The sequence below is a fragment of the Epargyreus clarus genome, unplaced genomic scaffold, assembly GCF_041222505.1.
Source record: "Epargyreus clarus isolate Ecla_fem2 unplaced genomic scaffold, WU_Ecla_fem_2.2 ptg000027l, whole genome shotgun sequence".
In the NCBI taxonomy this organism is placed as follows: domain Eukaryota; kingdom Metazoa; phylum Arthropoda; class Insecta; order Lepidoptera; family Hesperiidae; genus Epargyreus; species Epargyreus clarus.
In genome coordinates, this window is record NW_027332234.1 from 12,374,503 (window position 1) to 12,393,667 (window position 19,165).

The window sequence follows — 19,165 nt, forward strand, 5'->3', positions numbered from 1 at the left end:
AATATTTTTTATATTAATGAAATTGCTTGCACCTTGAGCCTCATCATTTCCTACTCATCATCATCATTCAAAAATCATCATTTCTTCAAAAGGAAGGATAATAGGACAAGATTTTGTGTATAAAGGGATGAGCCTAAACATAACTTTCTAATAGAAATAGAAAACTGAACAAGTGAACAGTCTGCAATACCTTATATATAAAATTCTCGTGTCACAATGTTAGTTACTGTACTCCTCCGAAACTGCTTTACCGATTTTCATCAAATTATATGCATGTTCAGTAGGTCTGAGAATCGGCTACTATATATTTTTCATACCCCTAAGTGATAAGGCTTGTTCACCCTTAACATATTTTTATTTATATGGCAACACAATACTTGCCGAGTCAGCTAGTAGTTATATAATTTACATACACATAGACTTGTACACTTCTTACCCCTAAAATAAATGTTCTTTCTACACAACAGCTTCAATAACATATCATTTTCAGAAAGGTCAGAGTATAAATAGAAATACCATAATAAAAGTTGTAAATGTTTCTATATTACAATAATAAAGTTATTACATAAATATATACATGAGGTATATACAAATTAGCTAAAAATCACTTGATCTCTGCAGGCATATCAGTATTATTGAGAGCTGCTAGAATATTAGAAGCAGTTAGTTCACTCATAGTATTTCGGGCTTCTATTGAAGCACTGCCTATATGTGGCAATATCACACAATTCTTTAACTTGAATAAGGGGCTATCAAGAGGCAAGGGCTCCGGTGTCGTCACATCTAAACCAGCAGCCCTTATAGTGTTATTCTTCAGTGCGTCTATCAAAGCATCCTGATCAACAGTACCCCCTCGACTGGTATTCACGAAGATAGCCGAGCGTTTCATTTTCTCAAAAGCACTCTTATTGAACATTTGTTTTGTCTCTGGTACGAGTGCAGCACAACAGATTATGAAGTCACTTTGAGCTAATAGTTCATCAAAACTAACTTTAATAGCACCTATTTCTTTCGCCTCCGGACGCTCACTGCGATTCGAGTAAAGAATCTTTGCCGTGTTGAACGATTTGACTCTTCGAGCAACCCCTTGGCCGATTCTCCCGAAGCCGACGATGCCGACTGTAGCGCCAGCGAGCCCAGGTCCCGTCATCCAAGTGGGGGCCCATGACACCCAGCCTCCAGTCCTGGCTTCATGCATAGCTTCTGGTAGCCGTCGTGATGTTGACAAAAGTAGAGCCAGCTGAAATAATTATGTTGTAAGTATTCTATTCTATTAGAAATCTATGGAATTTTTGTCTACTTGAAAATGAAAATTTCCTTTTATTTCTCTTTATTTGACAATTTAAAGTTGTTAAATTGTAAGTTCTTACACTACTGAAACTAATTGTCTTTTTTTTTCTTGACCATGACACCTAGATGGTAAAGACAAAAAAACTATCATCATTATGAACCACAGCTTTGGATGTGACCGTCCAACTATATATCTACACTAATATTATAAACAGGAAACTTTGTTTGTTTGTTTGGTTGTAATGAATAGGCTCAAAAACTACTGGACCAATTTTAAAAAATTCTTCCACCATTTGAAAGCTACATTACTACAAGTAACATAGACCGTATTTATATATTTTGTATGAAATATATTTAATAAATAGATTTTGAGGCGGTACAAAGTTTGCCGGGTCAGCTAGTATAATATAAATTGAAATTTATGAACAATTTAAATTGTATTATAGCATACATGTTTTGTTGCAGTGACATAAAACTAAATTGGTGATAATTTCATTTAGAGTATTCAAGTATGACTTGCATATTCATGTGATACCTGTACAAATTATGTTATGTGTACACTTACTGTAAGCTCAGCAGTAGCGTCTGTCAAGACATCAGGAGTGTATCCAATCTTGATACCCCTTTTCTTACACTCGGCCACATCTATATGATCGTGGCCGACGGAGATGGTTGCCACGACCTTCAGGCCTGGGCCAGCTGCATCCAGCAATTCCTTGTCTATCTTGTCTGTTAGGGAGCAGTAGATACCATTAACTCCGGACACTGCTTTCAGAAACTCAGATCTTGGCACTGGGGTGGGTTCGTTCCATAACTTCACATCACATCTATAACAAAATGTACATTTTTCTTGTCTTATTTTGTCATAGAAGTAGCTTAGCTTGTCTTGTGTAAAGTTTTTAAAGTTAAATATTATTTATATATTATATTACAAAGATATTTCTATTAAGTAATAGATCAACTTGTGATTGACATGGTTTAAATTATGATTTAAAATGTTACAAAGACTTGAATTCCATTAAAGACTGGCCAGTCTGTCCAAGATTTTCAATTATTCAGGCAACTGCATTCATTTGACCATATTAACTAGCGAAATTTGGGTTCGATTATATACGTTTGGTACATAATTATGAAAATTTACGGCCTTATAGCATCTAGGATATAAACTCCAGTTTTAAGCTATGACATTAGAAAGCAGTTATTTATTTTACATAAAACTTACTGTTTCTTTAGTAGTTGCACACCGCTTTCCGGCATGTCCGACCGCGTCACGTAAACTTGGAATCTTCCGTTGCTCATGGCTCTTATTTGTCTCGAAAAATCTCTCCGAACTAAGCTAGACACAGCGGTAAATCCTTTATAAATCATGAATCGATACAACCTATTAGCGTTTTTATGTCACAAACACAATTTCCTTATTAACTTCAACAAGGTTAAGGCAAATATTTCGGAGGCGCTTCGCTCGTTTTTTTTTCGCTCCTAAAAAACGATGGCTTCGCGAAGTAAATTGTGAGATGCAAAGCTACTACGGTTCCAAGGATCACTTTGCCCTTAGTAGACTTTAAAAATGCCAGCCGGGACATAATATCACTGTAACAAAACGGGAATATGAAAATAAAATTCAAATTGGAATGATATGGTGGAAGAAAATACGGAAATACTGGCGACCTTGAGAAAAATTGCCATGCCTCCGCCGCATGACGTTTTTATCACAAGCACGTAATAATAATTAAAACGAACAGAAGTCAATCTTCATACAAAGTGGGCTCGAGCAAGGCACTCAATACCATAGACACCGCTCAGGGCTCACCGACATTTATCTCGGTGGGACTCGGGCGGATATTTACGCGACTGTCAGTCGGGTCAGTCCGCTTCTGACACGCGTTTGTAACTGTTTTGTGCAAGAAATGGAGCAACATAAAAAAAGTTACCGTAATTGTGCAGTGGACGGTTGTTTAAATTCAACATTAACCTGTGAATTGACGTTTTTTAAGCTACCAAGTGATTCAAACAAGTAAGTCGGTTTTTGCTGTTGAAACGAGCCACTAGGAGTTGATGTTTTTGTTGATCATGTCAAGAATATGTAGTAAATTGGCTATATAAACTCGATTTATTTAACATTTTCCTATTCTGAGTATAAACGAACCTAACATTTTTGTAAGGTAAATTCACGCCACCAAACGTAACTTGAAAAGGAAGACACCAAAGCGAATATTACCACTACAAAAACATGTTGAGAACATGATTTTTTGTTTGTTGATATTGACTAATATTGAGTTGTCTTTAATGTCATTTGGTAGCAGTGTTGCCAGGTCAGATTTGTAATATTAAAGTGTACTGATTAAAAAATACAGATCGGTATGAAAATAGAATCATAAAGTCAAATAGCGTGTTTTTATAGTAAATAGAATTACATCATATTATTGAAAAAACATTTTAAAAAACCTAAATTACTCACTATCTGTTTAACTTGAAGAAAGTTAATTTTTAATACATATTATATATCATTATTATTATATATTTGATCAGTGAAAGCTTTTATCATTTTACCATTATTCAATACTGACTGGCGTAGAGTTGCCTATCGATAGTCGACTATTGCTAAAATATCGATAGACTATTGATAGTTGACGTCCTTGCTTTTCTTTTCTATGTTGACGTCATATAAATAGTATCGATAGCCTGTCGATAGTATCGATAATTTTGACACTAGAAAAAAATTTAGAAATGATCGATTTTCAAGAAATCGATCGACTAGATTTATTTTACTAGTGCTCTGCGAATGTTGTACGAATGCGTGCCATACGAGTAAATGGTTAAAAATTAAAAAAAAGTGTTATTTTGTACAAAATTGTGGTAGAAAATAGAAAAATCTCTCTAATTACACATTGGAAATAAAAAAAAAGTTACAGTGATTAAAGTATTTTTTTATATAAATTTAATTTACTGATACAAAACATAGATACCTTATACAAAGTTGTAAAGATATCGCTATTAGATTGAGATGCGTCGATGTTGCGTTGGCGTACTCGTAATCACGTAACACATGAAAAAATCCGCCGAAATTACCACGACAACTCAGAGATACCATATTTGATAATTATCTTACAAATTATTTGATTTTTTTATACTATAATAATCTTCTATCTAGCCATGATCCAGCCATAATGAATTCATTAAAATGAGCAGAACAAATTCAGTTTTGTTTGATTGGGACCAATATTTATGCCCGGTCTTTAATCCATCTCTCTTTAACCTTGACATCACTTGGAAACCTGTAAATTTAATGGTAAGTATTTTGAACAAAATAACTAAACATAAACATGTAATTAAATCAAAAATGTAATTAAAAAATACTTAAACGTTACACGTTTAACAATTCAGTTAAATAGTTACAAAATATTTATTAAGCAAATATTATTCATCCATTTCCAAAATCGATTAAATAATCGAGAACAAGAAACTGGCATTTACAACACCAGTTACTCAATTTGAAATAACCAATGACAATTGTCTTTGAGCGACGAGAGCAAATATCGATCGTTTTACTTTTCATTGCGGGTTTTAATACATAAGCGTTATAACTTTATAACCAAAACTGGCAATGTACTATAAATTATAAAAAACACATTCGGTTACTAGTTGTCTTTGTAAAACCACAACAAATTTTTAATAATTGATTATAAAATAAATCATACATATTTTAAGAAAACAATTACTTACCCATAAAAGGAAATATTTTCTTTATCGCTGCAATATTTTGTTGTGGAATTTGTACAATTTATTACCGCGCAATTCGGCATATTTATTGATGTTAATTGACATCCGATGTCAACAAATGTTACTTTCGGACTAAATGACATTTCATCAAAGTGAGTTGAATCCACCTCCTTATTTCGAGATTTAACCACGCTAAATCGTACACATGCGGGATCTATTTAGATATAGGTCTGTGTCTAAAACCGATAGGGCAAAACAATATTTTATATTATAGATAGGTTACATGCCCACTAAATAACTCTAAAAAGTGAGAGAACCGCGAGCGCATTGACACACGCATGCTCATTTTTATTTTAATTACATATTACTACGTAGACCATTAAGATTCTATAAGAGACAGAGCTATTGGAACTATATGATAAAAACATACAAGATACCCGCGAAAAACATAACCCTTCCTTGGCAGTCGGGTAAAAAGACTAGTGTTTGACACTGAGTTTCAAGTTTTATTCATACGTAAATTAGTCCATTGAAAAGTTACATTTGGGTATGCATTTGTCAGAGGACGCAATTTTATTTTTTTAATGTGTAGGGGGGGTCAGTAGAAGCTTAAGTTCAAGTTTGTGGGGTCGGCACCCTTGTCCCCCGGCCGCCATCTTGCAAAAGGGGGTGCAAAGGGTTTTCGCGCTGTATCTCGTAAACTAGTTACCCTACAGAAAATTTAATCAAACATAAAATGTAGCAAATTAAATTTCCTACAATTTTATTTCTATTACTTTTTATCGTCAAGTGACCAACAAAAAAGTTATAAACAAAAATAAATGAAAATTTTGTAACAAATTTCCTTCTGGAGGTTATAACTTTTTTTCAGTTCATTTTACAATAAAATGACATCACAGCAATTTTGTAGAGGGTTTTTCAACGAACAATTTCCTCTATATAATTGTTTCATTTTATTTATTTATCTAGGTTTTACAGCGCTCCAAACTTGAACGGATTCTCGAATGCTCATAGGGATGCAATAAAAACTAAAAATTAGGCTTACTTTTCTATCTATATTTTTTTTATTCATACAATTTATTATGATCTTAACATTCCTATGCTATTATTAAACTATGTTTGACCCTTTTACCCACCACCTATGAGGTAATCCACGGGCAATTTCTAGACAAAATAATATTATTTATTATTATATATTGAAAAATGTCTATCAGTTATTATTTTTTCATTCTCTTCGATGGTCCAGGCTGCGAGAAAAAATCTGAATCAGTATCCGAGGTGATTTTTTGTAGTATAATGGGAGTTGGTATTGGCGTCATTGTCGGTAATTCATCTTCTAATTCATTTTCTTCAAGTAATGTTGATATGTCCACGATGTTGCTGCGATGTTGTGGTGAAACCACCACAATGGAGGCAAACTGGTGAACATTTAAGGCCTGCTTTTCGGTAACCGCACGCACTTCCACAATTTCCTTTGCATCTGCAAAAGATTAATTTCATAAGCTCGGGGGGTGCTGGAGGCTTGGAAGCTTGGATTGGCATCCAAAATTTTCCATGCTTTTTCCAGCCCCATTCTTCTGGATCACAATATTTACCGAGCCATAACTGAATCTGGTGATACACTCGGAAACTGTGGAAACGGGCTGCATCTTGTGTTGGAGGAAGTGAAGAGAGATTAAATGCATTTTTTGTCACTGTCTTAGCAAATCGTTTGTATCGCAGAGTGTCTAGAGTATCGTCTTTATTTCCGCCATATAAAGAGACGAAAAAACGTTCGCCAACAACACTGAGTAACGATGACTCGACTTTCTCACTCATAAATAATTTAGTTCCACTTGCTAACTCTGGATGCTTCTGCAAAATTTTTATAAATTTGACTTTGCCCATGTTATACGCTGCTGACGTTGTGTCGCATCCTGAGAAGGCATGGAGAAACAGTAAATTCTCAGCTATTACGTCGTCATATTTAAAACTTGAAGGACAGTACAATTTTATTGTTCGGACGTACGCCCTTTTGAAGGTTTTAAAAAAAATACATTTGCGAAATATGTAGCACAACTGTAAGAATAAATAGAGGGGAACTGACAGCTGTGCCACCTAGGATAAATTATAATAATAACAGTAATAGAAGGTAGAGGTTAATTTGTTCTCAAACAACTACTAAGGCCTTTTCTACCTGCTTAGGGTTCTAAGTTTTGTAGTGGGTAAAAGGGTCAAACATAGTTTAATAATAGCATAGGAATATTAAGATCATAATAAATTGTATGAATAAAAAAAATATAGATAGAAAAGTAAGCCTAATTTTTAGTTTTTATTGCATCCCTATGAGCATTCGAGAATCCGTTCAAGTTTGGAGCGCTGTAAAACCTAGATAAATAAATAAAATGAAACAATTATATAGAGAAAATTGTTCGTTGAAAAACCCTCTACAAAATTGCTGTGATGTCATTTTATTGTAAAATGAACTGAAAAAAAGTTATAACCTCCAAAAGGAAATTTGTTACAAAATTTTCATTTATTTTTGTTTATAACTTTTTTGTTGGTCACTTGACGATAAAAAGTAATAGAAATAAAATTGTAGGAAATTTAATTTGCTACATTTTATGTTTGATTAAATTTTCTGTAGGGTAACTAGTTTACGAGATACAGCGCGAAAACCCTTTGCACCCCCTTTTGCAAGATGGCGGCCGGGGGACAAGGGTGCCGACCCCACAAACTTGAACTTAAGCTTCTACTGACCCCCCCTACACATTAAAAAAATAAAATTGCGTCCTCTGACAAATGCACACTAAGGCCTAAAAAATGTAACATTTCAATGGACTAAATATCGACGTAATTTTTGCGTCTTTGTGACTAATGACATTTAATGTGTACAGTGACATACGTGTGAATTACTACGCTGCGCGAGAGCGACTGGAGTCGGTTTACACCAGTTGGTGTATCTTGTATATTTCAAGTTTGCCCGCTAGTAACTCGTCCTTAGTTAAAGTCAATGGGGCAAAAGGATAGTGTAATCAGGGTAATCCAGTCAAAAATTATTACGGATTTTCCATGGTAAACATTGTAAAATTTAAAAAATTGTGTGTTTTGTTTTTGTTGTTTATACCTACTATTTGCATTGTAAAACTATGTTTGTTTTAATATTGTAGTTTTTATTAACCATTGGGGCTAGTGTGGGCTTGAAGTATGGGTACTTAAGCTAAAGTTCAACCCTCACGCGATCGCCGAGCGTAGGCATAAGACATGAGGTACATACATGAGAGTGACTTCTGTTCCTTTTTATTTTGTGTCACAAGTGAGATTGCTGATAAGTTGTGTCAATGTGACGTTCATTGGCTTGTCATTGTCATTGGCGATTTGTACAGAGTCATTAGAGATTTTAACAATAGATTAAATAAATCTAAAGATAATAAATAAATTTGGCACTTGCAATATTTTGCACTTTACTTTAGAACTTATTATGGTTGACTGATACTGTATGGGATTATTAATATTAATATCTTTAAAAATAGCTGGTTCAACGCAGGTCATAAAGCTGTAAAACAGTTCATAAAAGATTTTAAGCGGGTATAAACTCTTAAAATCCTCCCCGTAAACTACGCCCCCGCAGACGATACCTTCTTACTTAAAAGTGGCTCTTGCCAATAGGATTCTTGTACGATATTTTATTGATATCACGGACAATATCAATTTTATACATTGGAGATAAATTCTTATATTTCGATAAACCTACTAATACTAGTATACTGTGCAAGTAAAAAGATTAAATAATTAAATATCATTACGTAAGTAAAGTAAATGTTCATAAAATTCATACTAGATATAGGTATAATGGGTCGGCTTAGATATATAGGTGATCAATGATCACTGATCGTTGAATTGGCAACGTATTTGTGATCGATATCCAGCGGAACCCCTGTTCTTTAGGGAGTCGGTTGATGTACACGGGGGGCAGTGACCATCAGGTTTCAATACTCGTTTACTACGATCCACGATCTTCTACGATCTTTCTGGACACGAACTCGTTACTTTTTAAAAATCATGTTATTGTATATGTTTCAGATTTTTCTCATAAATATGGCCTGTTCCATCATGTGGATTTAAAATTCTTCATATGTAAGACATCGGTAACTTAAGTTAGAGATCAATTCGTCTTATTTCCTTTGTTTTTATCATTTTTTTTAATACACAAGCATCTAAGTCATAAACTGTACCTTCTTTAATTTATGTAATTACATACATGCAATACTATAATATAGAATGCTTTCAATTTTACGCGTGGAAAATTTTATTTTCAAATTAACGCAATTAACTTTATTGACGGACATGGTTACATAGATTTATTGCTGTACGTAACGACGTCAAAAATCAGAGTTTTTGCTAATTAGCAGCCGCTCCGCACATAACGTAGGCATAATAATGTGTAATTATTTTCGCCACGAAAATTTAATTAGCAAAATGTGTCGTTCACCAGACTTTCTTCTGGAAAAAGTGATACTTGTGTTTCTGTCCGCAAGGAATGCACGTGGTAATAATTAAGTGTGATCGGACTTTCATCTCGTTAGTGCAGTATCTAAACGCAACTTTAATACAGTAAGACATTGCAATGCACAAAATTTACGCCGCGGCCGCTCGGAAACCGATTCGTTTGCTGAAAAAATACGCAGACTTTCTACCGAGCAATTAGAAGATTCACACACGAAAGTGCAGTAAAGTTATTTAGCAACGCGACAAGGCGACGCGCGAAATGCAAGATTAATGTCCGAGTAAGCGCGAAACGCGAACGGGACGCTTTAACTTTTTAATTTACACTTCGGCGCGCTATTTGGCGTGGGCTAGGGATGTAACTATTGAAATAGTGAAATCGAAATATAAAATGGTCGCCGTTTATTTGTTTCGCTACGTTGCTGGCCGTTAATTAAACACATATCATAAACTCGTGATTATCATCGTTTCAGTATGCGATATAAAATGCAAACGATATGTTATAATGAATGCGTAGAGAAAATACTAAGACAACATGTTTCGCGGGCGGTAATTATTGCGCACTGTAATAACTGACTCAGATTAATTACGATAGGAACATTAAATGGCAATAGCTAGATTATATCTGGGATGCCTTATTTTGCACATAGAGAAAATGTCTATCCTAAGACGATTGAGGGTCTTCTACCCTTTGGGAAGGATTATTTATGCTGAAAATTCTCCGTTTAACATAACAATAAATCCAGTGTTAGAAATAAAAAAGATTTTTAAATTGTATCTATATTGCCTATTCCATGTGTCTTTCGTGTTTTCATTAGATTTAGTCAAAAATAAATAATAGCAGATTATAGGTACGCTAATTGGACAAATGGACAGCCCTTCCTCTTCAGTCGGTAACTCAGTGATGAAGATAGTGACACGTTTGTAATACAGACTTTTCCAACTGTCGAGATGAGTGATCTGATGAATTGCCTCGTTAATTGATATCTCTCGATGTGGTACGTGGTCTGATCGTCTTTTTGAGATGTGTCCTCAAGGTCTTTTCCTGTCGTCATCACGCTATTACTGTCACACCGCTCCTCTTCACTGCTCCTCTCAGAATGACGATACCGCCGTAGTCCACCGCGCTGGGCAAGTGCGTGTTGGTAGAATTCACAAACATTTGAGAACATTTTGTCAAGATTTCTCATGTATCCAAAAGTTTCTCGCGATGATCTCCTTCACCGTATAAGCAAGTGATCATTTATTTGTAATTATCCTGTCACCAATAGCTATTTATATGTAAGAATGCTTTAAAGGAAAATCCAGAAATTTCTGTGAGAATATCTGACTGAACTACAATGAAACAATTTGTAATACATTTTACTAATATGCTTTATAAATATAAAAACGTGAGCGAAGTATGCCAGCTTTTTAGATAGGTTGCACAGATAACCTACTAAACGTGTTTTGTCGGTACAAAAATGTAGGTGTGTCTGTCTGATGTAATTAAAGCGCACGATAGGTATCTGTTTTTTTTTTTTTTGTTTTATATTATTTAAGTATATGAACAGCTTGTTTTAGTAACTGGCTTTTAAGTTCTAACTTAGTTATTGATTTTTGTATTGGAAATTAGTTTCAATGGATTTTGTCTTTTTACGTGCAAAATGAGGAATGAGTTTCCTCCTGAAGTATTCCCTTAGCGCTATGACATGGGGTTCTTCTCCGAAGCCGGCGATGCATTGGCGACTCCTCAGTTGTTGCAAATGTCCATAGGCGACGGTGACTGCTTTCCATCAGGTAGCCCATCTGCCTTATCGTTAGGTATAAATATAAATATAAAACAAACCGTCCACAAATATATACATCCTGGTGATCAATTAATGACCATCTATAAGCAACAGAAGACGATTATGTTATCAATAAATTTATATAATGTAGTTACATAAAAACTAAAAGCTGTTTTGATATAAGTGTATAAAATATAGACACTTTATTAAAATTATAGATATGTGGAATGAATTATCACTTATAATAACTGTGACGAATAGATTAGAGAGAAAATCTACATACCTGAGAGATTTTAAAAAAAACCTTAAAGGTATTAAATTTATAAATTCAGACATGGCCACGTTGTGGATTTTCAGTTTGAGGGGAGGTCCAAAAAAAATTCAATGTTATTCTTTCTTTGGAAAACTTCTTAAGTAACCAGCATCTTTACAACTAAACATCGTTACTCGTCTATGTCTATACTAATATTATAAAGAGGAAAACTTTGTTTGTTTGTTTGGTTGTAATGAATAAGCTCAAAAACTACTGGACCGATTTTAAATATTCTTTCACCATTCGAAAACTACATTATCCACGAGTAACATAGGCTATATTTTATATGAAATATATTTGATAAATAGATTATGAGGCGGTATAAAGTTTGCCGGGTCAGCTAGTAAGGAATAAAGTTTTTCGTACAAGTTAATAAGGAAAAAAAGTAATTCATCATCAATAACGCTAAAGTATGTTCCAGAGCCAGACTTTGCCTAGTTTTAACATAGATTAGTAAAGATACTTCGCCGCCTTGAAATTGAATGAAGCCGCAAATGGCTTATTATAGTAAGTTCTTTTTTTGAATTATTGACAAATAAAAACATTTTTAGAGAAAATTTACGAATAAATAACTAATTCTGCGTAATTTTCATGATAATTAAATAATTTATAATAATAATTTCAAATATTTTAGGGACATTTTAGCACGGAGACGTGGCAAAATTTTTTTACGCAACTGTTTCAATTCTCAAAACTGGGTACATTTTCTTGTTAGGAGTGAGTAATCTTTACTAATCTATGAGTTTTAAAGAGATCCATGCCTATTGGAATAAAATAGATTACAACCAAAATTATCCAAAAATATTGTTCACAATTTTCACTGCCACAACAATTTGACTGTTATCAAGTATAATCCTTTTGTCATTAATTTATTTGTGTTAGAAACATTTTGCGAATATTCTGTCACGGAGAAACATTCTCTACTGTTTGGTAATAAGCGTGTAAGTTGCATGCGTGCGTGAGTGCATCGATGCGTATTTCCTCGCCAGAAGGTCTGTACCAAGGTTGCTTAGTGACGGTTCCCTGTTAGCACTTTGTCATAATGTACCTATGTTCGAAATTGAGAACCGAGAAGAGAAATGTATTAATGGGTATAGTAACGAGACCTCGGGTATAGTACCACATTTATAGAGAAATAAGAAATCAGACTGAGTTAATGTATACCGAAATCTGACGTCGTTTTGCAAATGCGTTGTTGTTCGACATCCGTACAGACCTTTAGTCACAGGCATCCCTTTAATCTTCCAACTAAAATAAAAGGGGAAGTTCTCAATTTGATTGGTTTTTCGATATGCCATGTCTGTTAAAAAAAGTTTCAAAGTAAAACCTTAATACGTAACACGTAGGTACCTTAAGCTTTGAGAAGTACGAAATAAGAAAAATAAATAGGTAGGTATCTAAGTTGTAATTAGATAAAGGGATGTTCATTGTACATATATATTATGTACTAAGATTAAATGTAGTACCATGGTATACTATGGATAGTACTATGGTACTGTACCGATGTACTGAGAAATAACCAACGCGATTTAACTGTTTCGCGCTATTTTTGTAATGTGACAGCTTTATGTTTTTTGTGACATAAAGTGTCATGTTTAAGCTGCATTAAAGTGTATTATGCACTTCCTTAACCCAATTATGTAACATGTGCTTTAAATTATGAAATTCTTGATTTTTTTTATTTTGTTAGATAACAGAATGCTTTTAATAATTAGCACTAGTTTTTGTCGTCGGCTTCGGTCGCGTTTATTGTTTGTTTTTAGACTTCAAACAATTGAAAAGTACTTCAGACATTCGTGTATTTCACCACATTGACCAATGGTAAGTGGTCAATGCCGCCCTTGTACTGTAATGAGCTCCTGAAGTCAATCACAAATTAATTGCCTCTCCCGAGGAATGTAACAGTCGCTTACTAATAGTATCTCACTTTACGCCAAATTTAAGCCAATAATATTTTACGTCCGAGGTTCAAATCCCAGAGACCACTGATTTTTCAAAGTTATGCGGATATATGCCGTATTAAAAATCAATTATCACCTGCTTTAACGGTGAAGGAAAACACCGCAAGGAGGCGTACCTGAGAAATCATAAAAAAGTTTTCAAAGGTATGTAAAGTCTACCAATACGCACTTGGCCAGCGCAGTGGACTCTTTGGTCAAATCCTTCTCATTATGAAAGGAGACCCGTGTGCAGGAGTGGGTCAGTAATGTGTTGATGATGATTCTACTTTTACTTCAAGGATACGAATAGTACCAGGTTCGAATCTTTGAAACGTTCACACCTCTTTGAGTACAGATATTTCCAATATATATGCGCATACTACATATAATTTGTATGAGAATTTTTCCGGTTCGTTTACAAAAACTGAAGAACAGTGACGGACAGACAGACTTTCATTCGTGGTACAAGTGTCGTTAGCGGCTGCGGAGATTTCTCGCGCATCTTCAATTCTCGTTCAACTGGAGTAATGGACAACTTTCTTATCTAGTGCTCATAATATATTACTAGAAACCGTCCGTGATTTTGTTATATTCATCTCCGCTCAATACCCTTACCATGAGTTTTCAAAACTCCCCACAATTTTATGTTACGTTTACTCAATCCATTATTCTGTTCCGTTTGCTTCAGTAGACTGAGTAAACGTAACAATAAGTAAGTGCTCAAGTATTTTTGTCTGCCTCACATGTTCGCAAAAAAGAGAGACAAAACGTAAAGCGCCATTTTGTCAATTTAGACATTCAATATTATGTGATTGACACTATAGTTCTGATACAATTCGCTAGGGACGCTGTTTGGAATTTGTATAGACAAATACGTAAACAAATACCAAAACAGTCATATTTGTCAAAACGTAAAAACTCATGGTAAGGGTACAGATATACAAAATAATACCTGATTCTGTTATTATGCCATTCAAAATCGTAAAGGTGAATTCTTTGTGGTTCGACTCCGCAGACACCAACACCACACCTATTTCGGGTGTGGTAGGGGAGGGAGAGGGAGATATACCTACTTATCTTCAGGGGTAGCAACGCATCTGCCGACCTGAAGTAGGAGCGCAATCTTATCTGAGATTGATAAAATGATAACATAAGTTCATGGGGCGGCAGTAAGCACTTATTAGGTGGACTACATGCTCCGTTGATAATTCAAAATTACAAAAACGGTGAACTGTGTGTTCATTTAATATTTCATTACCTAGGTACATGAAAAATTATCCCAATAGGTGAGCATAATTAACTTTTACAATATAGACTAGCAAACGAGCATGCAGTACACTAGATCAGTGTTCCGCAAACTTTTTGTGTTCATGGTACACCTAGGAAAACCAAAATTTTTTGGAGGTACACAACAAATTAAAAATTAGTTTTTAAGTCATATTAATCAACATTTATTGAAACCAAAGAATTAATGAACGAAACAAAACGCCTCGCTCGTGCACTCGCGTGATTTGTGTAGGTATTTTACTTACCCTTACTTACTTACTAAAATAATTTTATAAGATAACCTTGTTTTCTGTGGCATACCAACTAATGATCACGGTACATCAGTGTGCTGCGGTACACACTGCGTAACACTGCACTAGATGGTAGGTAAATGGCTACTGCTGCCTATCGAACTCTGTAAATAAACCCACATAAGATTAGAGTTCTAGTAAGTTTTACTAAGGGAGACTTATCCGACGCGTTTAAATGTATTCTTCAGGGTTACCAATGCATCCCTAGCCTTGTTGCTTCCATAGGCGTGGTAATTTTCCATCCCCAAACCCATCCATCCAAAACCATCTATAAGCAATCTCAGATAAGTTCTAGTGGCAACTTTATATGAACATGCGCATTGGCTTCTTACAAATCCATTTATTAAGCTCCTTGGCCTGGTAATATGCTAGTACGTTGTATTTTTAGGAATATATGTATGTTATCTAAAACTACCTTGGTTTCGTACACTTAACCTTTGTATTGATCACTAGATAGATAAGATTCTGTTGACAGAACAAGACGTATCACATGTTATAGATAATATATAATATGCAAATATTCTCAAGATCAGTTACTGAAATTCACGAGATTTTTTCAGTATGATAGCTAAAGTTAAGGTCCTTTTGCTACCAAGCGGGTTCACGTTTGTACTGCACATGCAGATAGATTAATATGATAGTTTAATTCACGCCTGGGGGGCCTACCACCATCTTTTAAAAACCATCATAGTTTAGAAAGTTTTATTTCCACCTTAAAACAGTAAATTATTCCGTCATACACAGTTGAACAAATTAAACACTTATTAATTTTCCGCTTATCCATTGTATAAAACCAACTGAAATTGTCATATTTTGCTTAAAAAGTTAAATTTCCTGCAAAAAAGTAGAAATATGATTAAAATAATATTGTTTTAAGAGATGGTAGTAACCCCCCTGAGTGTGAGACACGTTTGGTAAATGTATCCCGCCGTATGTCTTCCGTAGACATTTGGAGGCTCCCCAGGAGAAGAACCTGCCGTTCCTGCTCCCTCTTTAGGCCGCTAGGGCTTTCCTCATATCCCGGATTGGTTACAGTTATCCATAAGCGCCAGTGTAACACCAGGTGCATTGCATTGGGGTGCTATGAGTCACATACGGCGCTACATGGCTCCAAATTGTTCTTTTGCATCGGGGATTAAAAAGATCAATGTCTTCCGAAAACCGGAACGTGTAGTGAGTGATAAGCCGGCAATAACGCAATAAACGTAATAATGTTCGGAATACCGGTTTGCGGTGTGAATGTCTGAGTTTGGACAGAGTGATGTAATGTTCGGATATTCGGAACATCTGCATAATTTGGATCACAGGGTTGCTACATTGATATTGAAAATTGCTACACGTCTTAATTGTTTTTCGAAAAAACTATAGATATTTGATAATGTGACAAGAAATGGATTCAGTCTTGGGTAGGCAAAAGTTGGATAGATTGGATAAAACCCTTAAACTCGATACACCTACTTTTTTCAAGTAATGGAAGCATATTACAAAATTTCTGGAGATAATTGAAGTTGAGAAAATCGTGGTTTTACTTTTGACCTAGAGTAAATTACCTCAGAGGCGTTTTATATTATACGTTTTACTTATATTTTTATATAGATAAGTAGTATATGTAACCAAACTCACATAGAACAGAAGTTTTACCTAAAGCCGATAATAGACGAGTGGCCACTCAAAAGGACTAAAATGATCTCCTCATATGTTAGTCAGCCACACCCTTCCACCGAAACCAAAGAACTGCTTCCCGCTTGGAATAGGTGTGATGGTGGTACCAATGGAACCTTATATATATTTTTTTATAATATAGGAATAGCAGACGAGCATGCAGTCCACCTGATGGTAAGTGGCTACTGCCGCCCATGGACATCTGTAATCAACTCCAGATAGGATTAGATATTCCTACCTGAAATCGGCCACAGATGCGCCGCTACCCCTAAGGACTAAGCTGGAACGCCTCGGAAAAGTATATCTCCCTTACCACACCCTTCAAAACGGAACACAGCAGCGCCTAACACTGCTGTTATTAGGCAGAAATAGGTGTGGCGGTGGTGCCGCCGGAGTCGAACCACAACGGGTTCTATCACCTTCAGAAATATCGAACCCACCTTTCTAAATCTCCTTTTTCCTGTCTCAATTACATATAAATTTGCTTGATTTATTAATTTAATACTAATTATATCTGTTAGTTATGCAAATAAATTGATAATAAGATTATGTATGAGATGCTAGCAAGCATTTCTCTTATTTATGCTAATCATGCTCTATAATTGATGTTTCATGTTCTATTATGTATAATCAGTTGGAGTAATGGAGATGTAGACAAAATGAAGCACTTGGATGTCCCAATACTTCACAGTTTTATGCATGTTTCTGAAATAAGTAAACATGTAAATATAGTTAGTCAGGTAATCTAGAAACTCGGTAGCATGTCAGCTAAGTTCTAAAAAAAGAACTGGTGACACCTTCAATACCAATCTTCAACAATTGGTATTCTAGATCGAAAGGAGACACGTATCGAAAGGAGATGCGTATTATACGTATTTATAACAAAAGTGTTAAGCGCTGCTGTGTTTTGGATTGAAGGGTATAGGGGTATAATCAGTGCCAAATTGCTTGTCCGCTTTGAAGTTGTTGCGCGCAAGTGTAGTCATATAATTTGCTATGGCGACGCGACTGATTTCTATATTCAGAGCGGACTAGCAGTTTGGCGCGGACTGTAACATACTTACTTATGCGAGGCGTTTAAATTAATCTTCAGGGCTAGCAACGCATTGGTGGCTGACCTTCGGTAATCTGGTAATCAGGTAATTTTATAGTGGTTCGACCCCGGCGGCATTAGCACTCATATTTCTGCCTAAGAACAGCAGCACTGTTGTGTTCTGGTTTGAAGGTTGTGGAGACATACCTTTTGGGGCATTCCAGCTTGGTCATTAGAGTTAGCGGCGCATCTGTGGCCAACCTCAGGTAGGAATCTAATCGTATCTGGGATTGATTGCAGTAGTACATGCGGCAGTGGCGTCCATAAAATCAATAACAAAAAATGTTTTAAGAATAGCAACTCATATTTGATTATCAAGTTTTCATTTTCATTTGTAAATTGACCATGACTGAGATTTAAATTTTTTTAACATGTATGTATATCGACAGCCCTATATAGATTGGTGCAGTGAGCCATGCGTCCATTATAATTGGTCTCCCGCTATTGTTTCTGTTATTATCTTGTTACAGCGCTTCCGGTCGACGTTGACAGATCGCCATTTTTGATTTTTAATCTGTGCCCTGAATTTTGTGCACAAATATTTGTATCAGTGGGTGGTTCTAGTTTTTTTTTTATTATTTACTCCGAAGATCTGCTCGCTTTTATATTTATATTAATGTCATATAATGATTAAAAAAACTGGGACTTCCTTCATTATAAGTCAGAACTAATAGGTATCTAAAATTATTCAGGTAGATCATCTGACTAGGAATTGAACCCGGAACCATACACGGAAAAAATCTTGCTGCGTCTCCATACAATGAAAAATAAATCATATATTTTGAGATTCTAACCTGTTTTAATAGCATCATGAGCAATGCATACTAAAAAGTTAACATTCTTAACTATTTTATAACAATAAGGTTCAAGTTTTCGTTATCTGTGCATAAAAATAATAATATGAGGACTCATCTACATACAATCCTGCCCGGACGCGCGTGGTGTCGCCCCGTGTCGCCACAGATTATAAATTACCTTCTTAAGTCTCGTCATAACAGCTATACTCAACTGTTATATTATATCTATTCAATCTGTATTGTTAAAATAAATAACGTCACAGAAGGTATAAGCCTTAATTTTTCTAAAAACAAAAACTAAAAAACTATGTATTAGTTATATTATTGCACGTGTAACATTTATAAGCTTATAAATTATTTATACAATACTAGTGGTGCACGCGGCTTCGCCCGCATTTTAAAGAAATAATATAACATACATAAAACGAAAAATTTGTACCTGCATTGGAATGACAGTGGTGCTATCTGTCGAAAATTGGTCTTACCAACTCCCAAACCCTCGTAGGCTCTTGAACAACA

At 35.1% G+C, this 19,165-nt stretch overlaps 1 protein-coding gene across 1 annotated transcript; it reads right to left on the reverse strand.

The window, feature by feature from the left end:
- Nucleotides 1-521: 521 nt before the first annotated feature.
- On the reverse strand, nucleotides 522-2,658 carry LOC140753772 (glyoxylate reductase/hydroxypyruvate reductase). The gene is made up of 3 exons (XM_073088550.1): nucleotides 2,513-2,658; nucleotides 1,856-2,117; nucleotides 522-1,240 (listed from the first exon to the last, which is right to left on the reverse strand). Exons 1-3 carry the CDS (start codon nucleotides 2,656-2,658, stop codon nucleotides 605-607), a joined length of 1,044 nt encoding a protein of 347 aa, XP_072944651.1. The 3' UTR covers nucleotides 522-604.
- Between the last annotated feature and the right edge of the window lie 16,507 nt (nucleotides 2,659-19,165).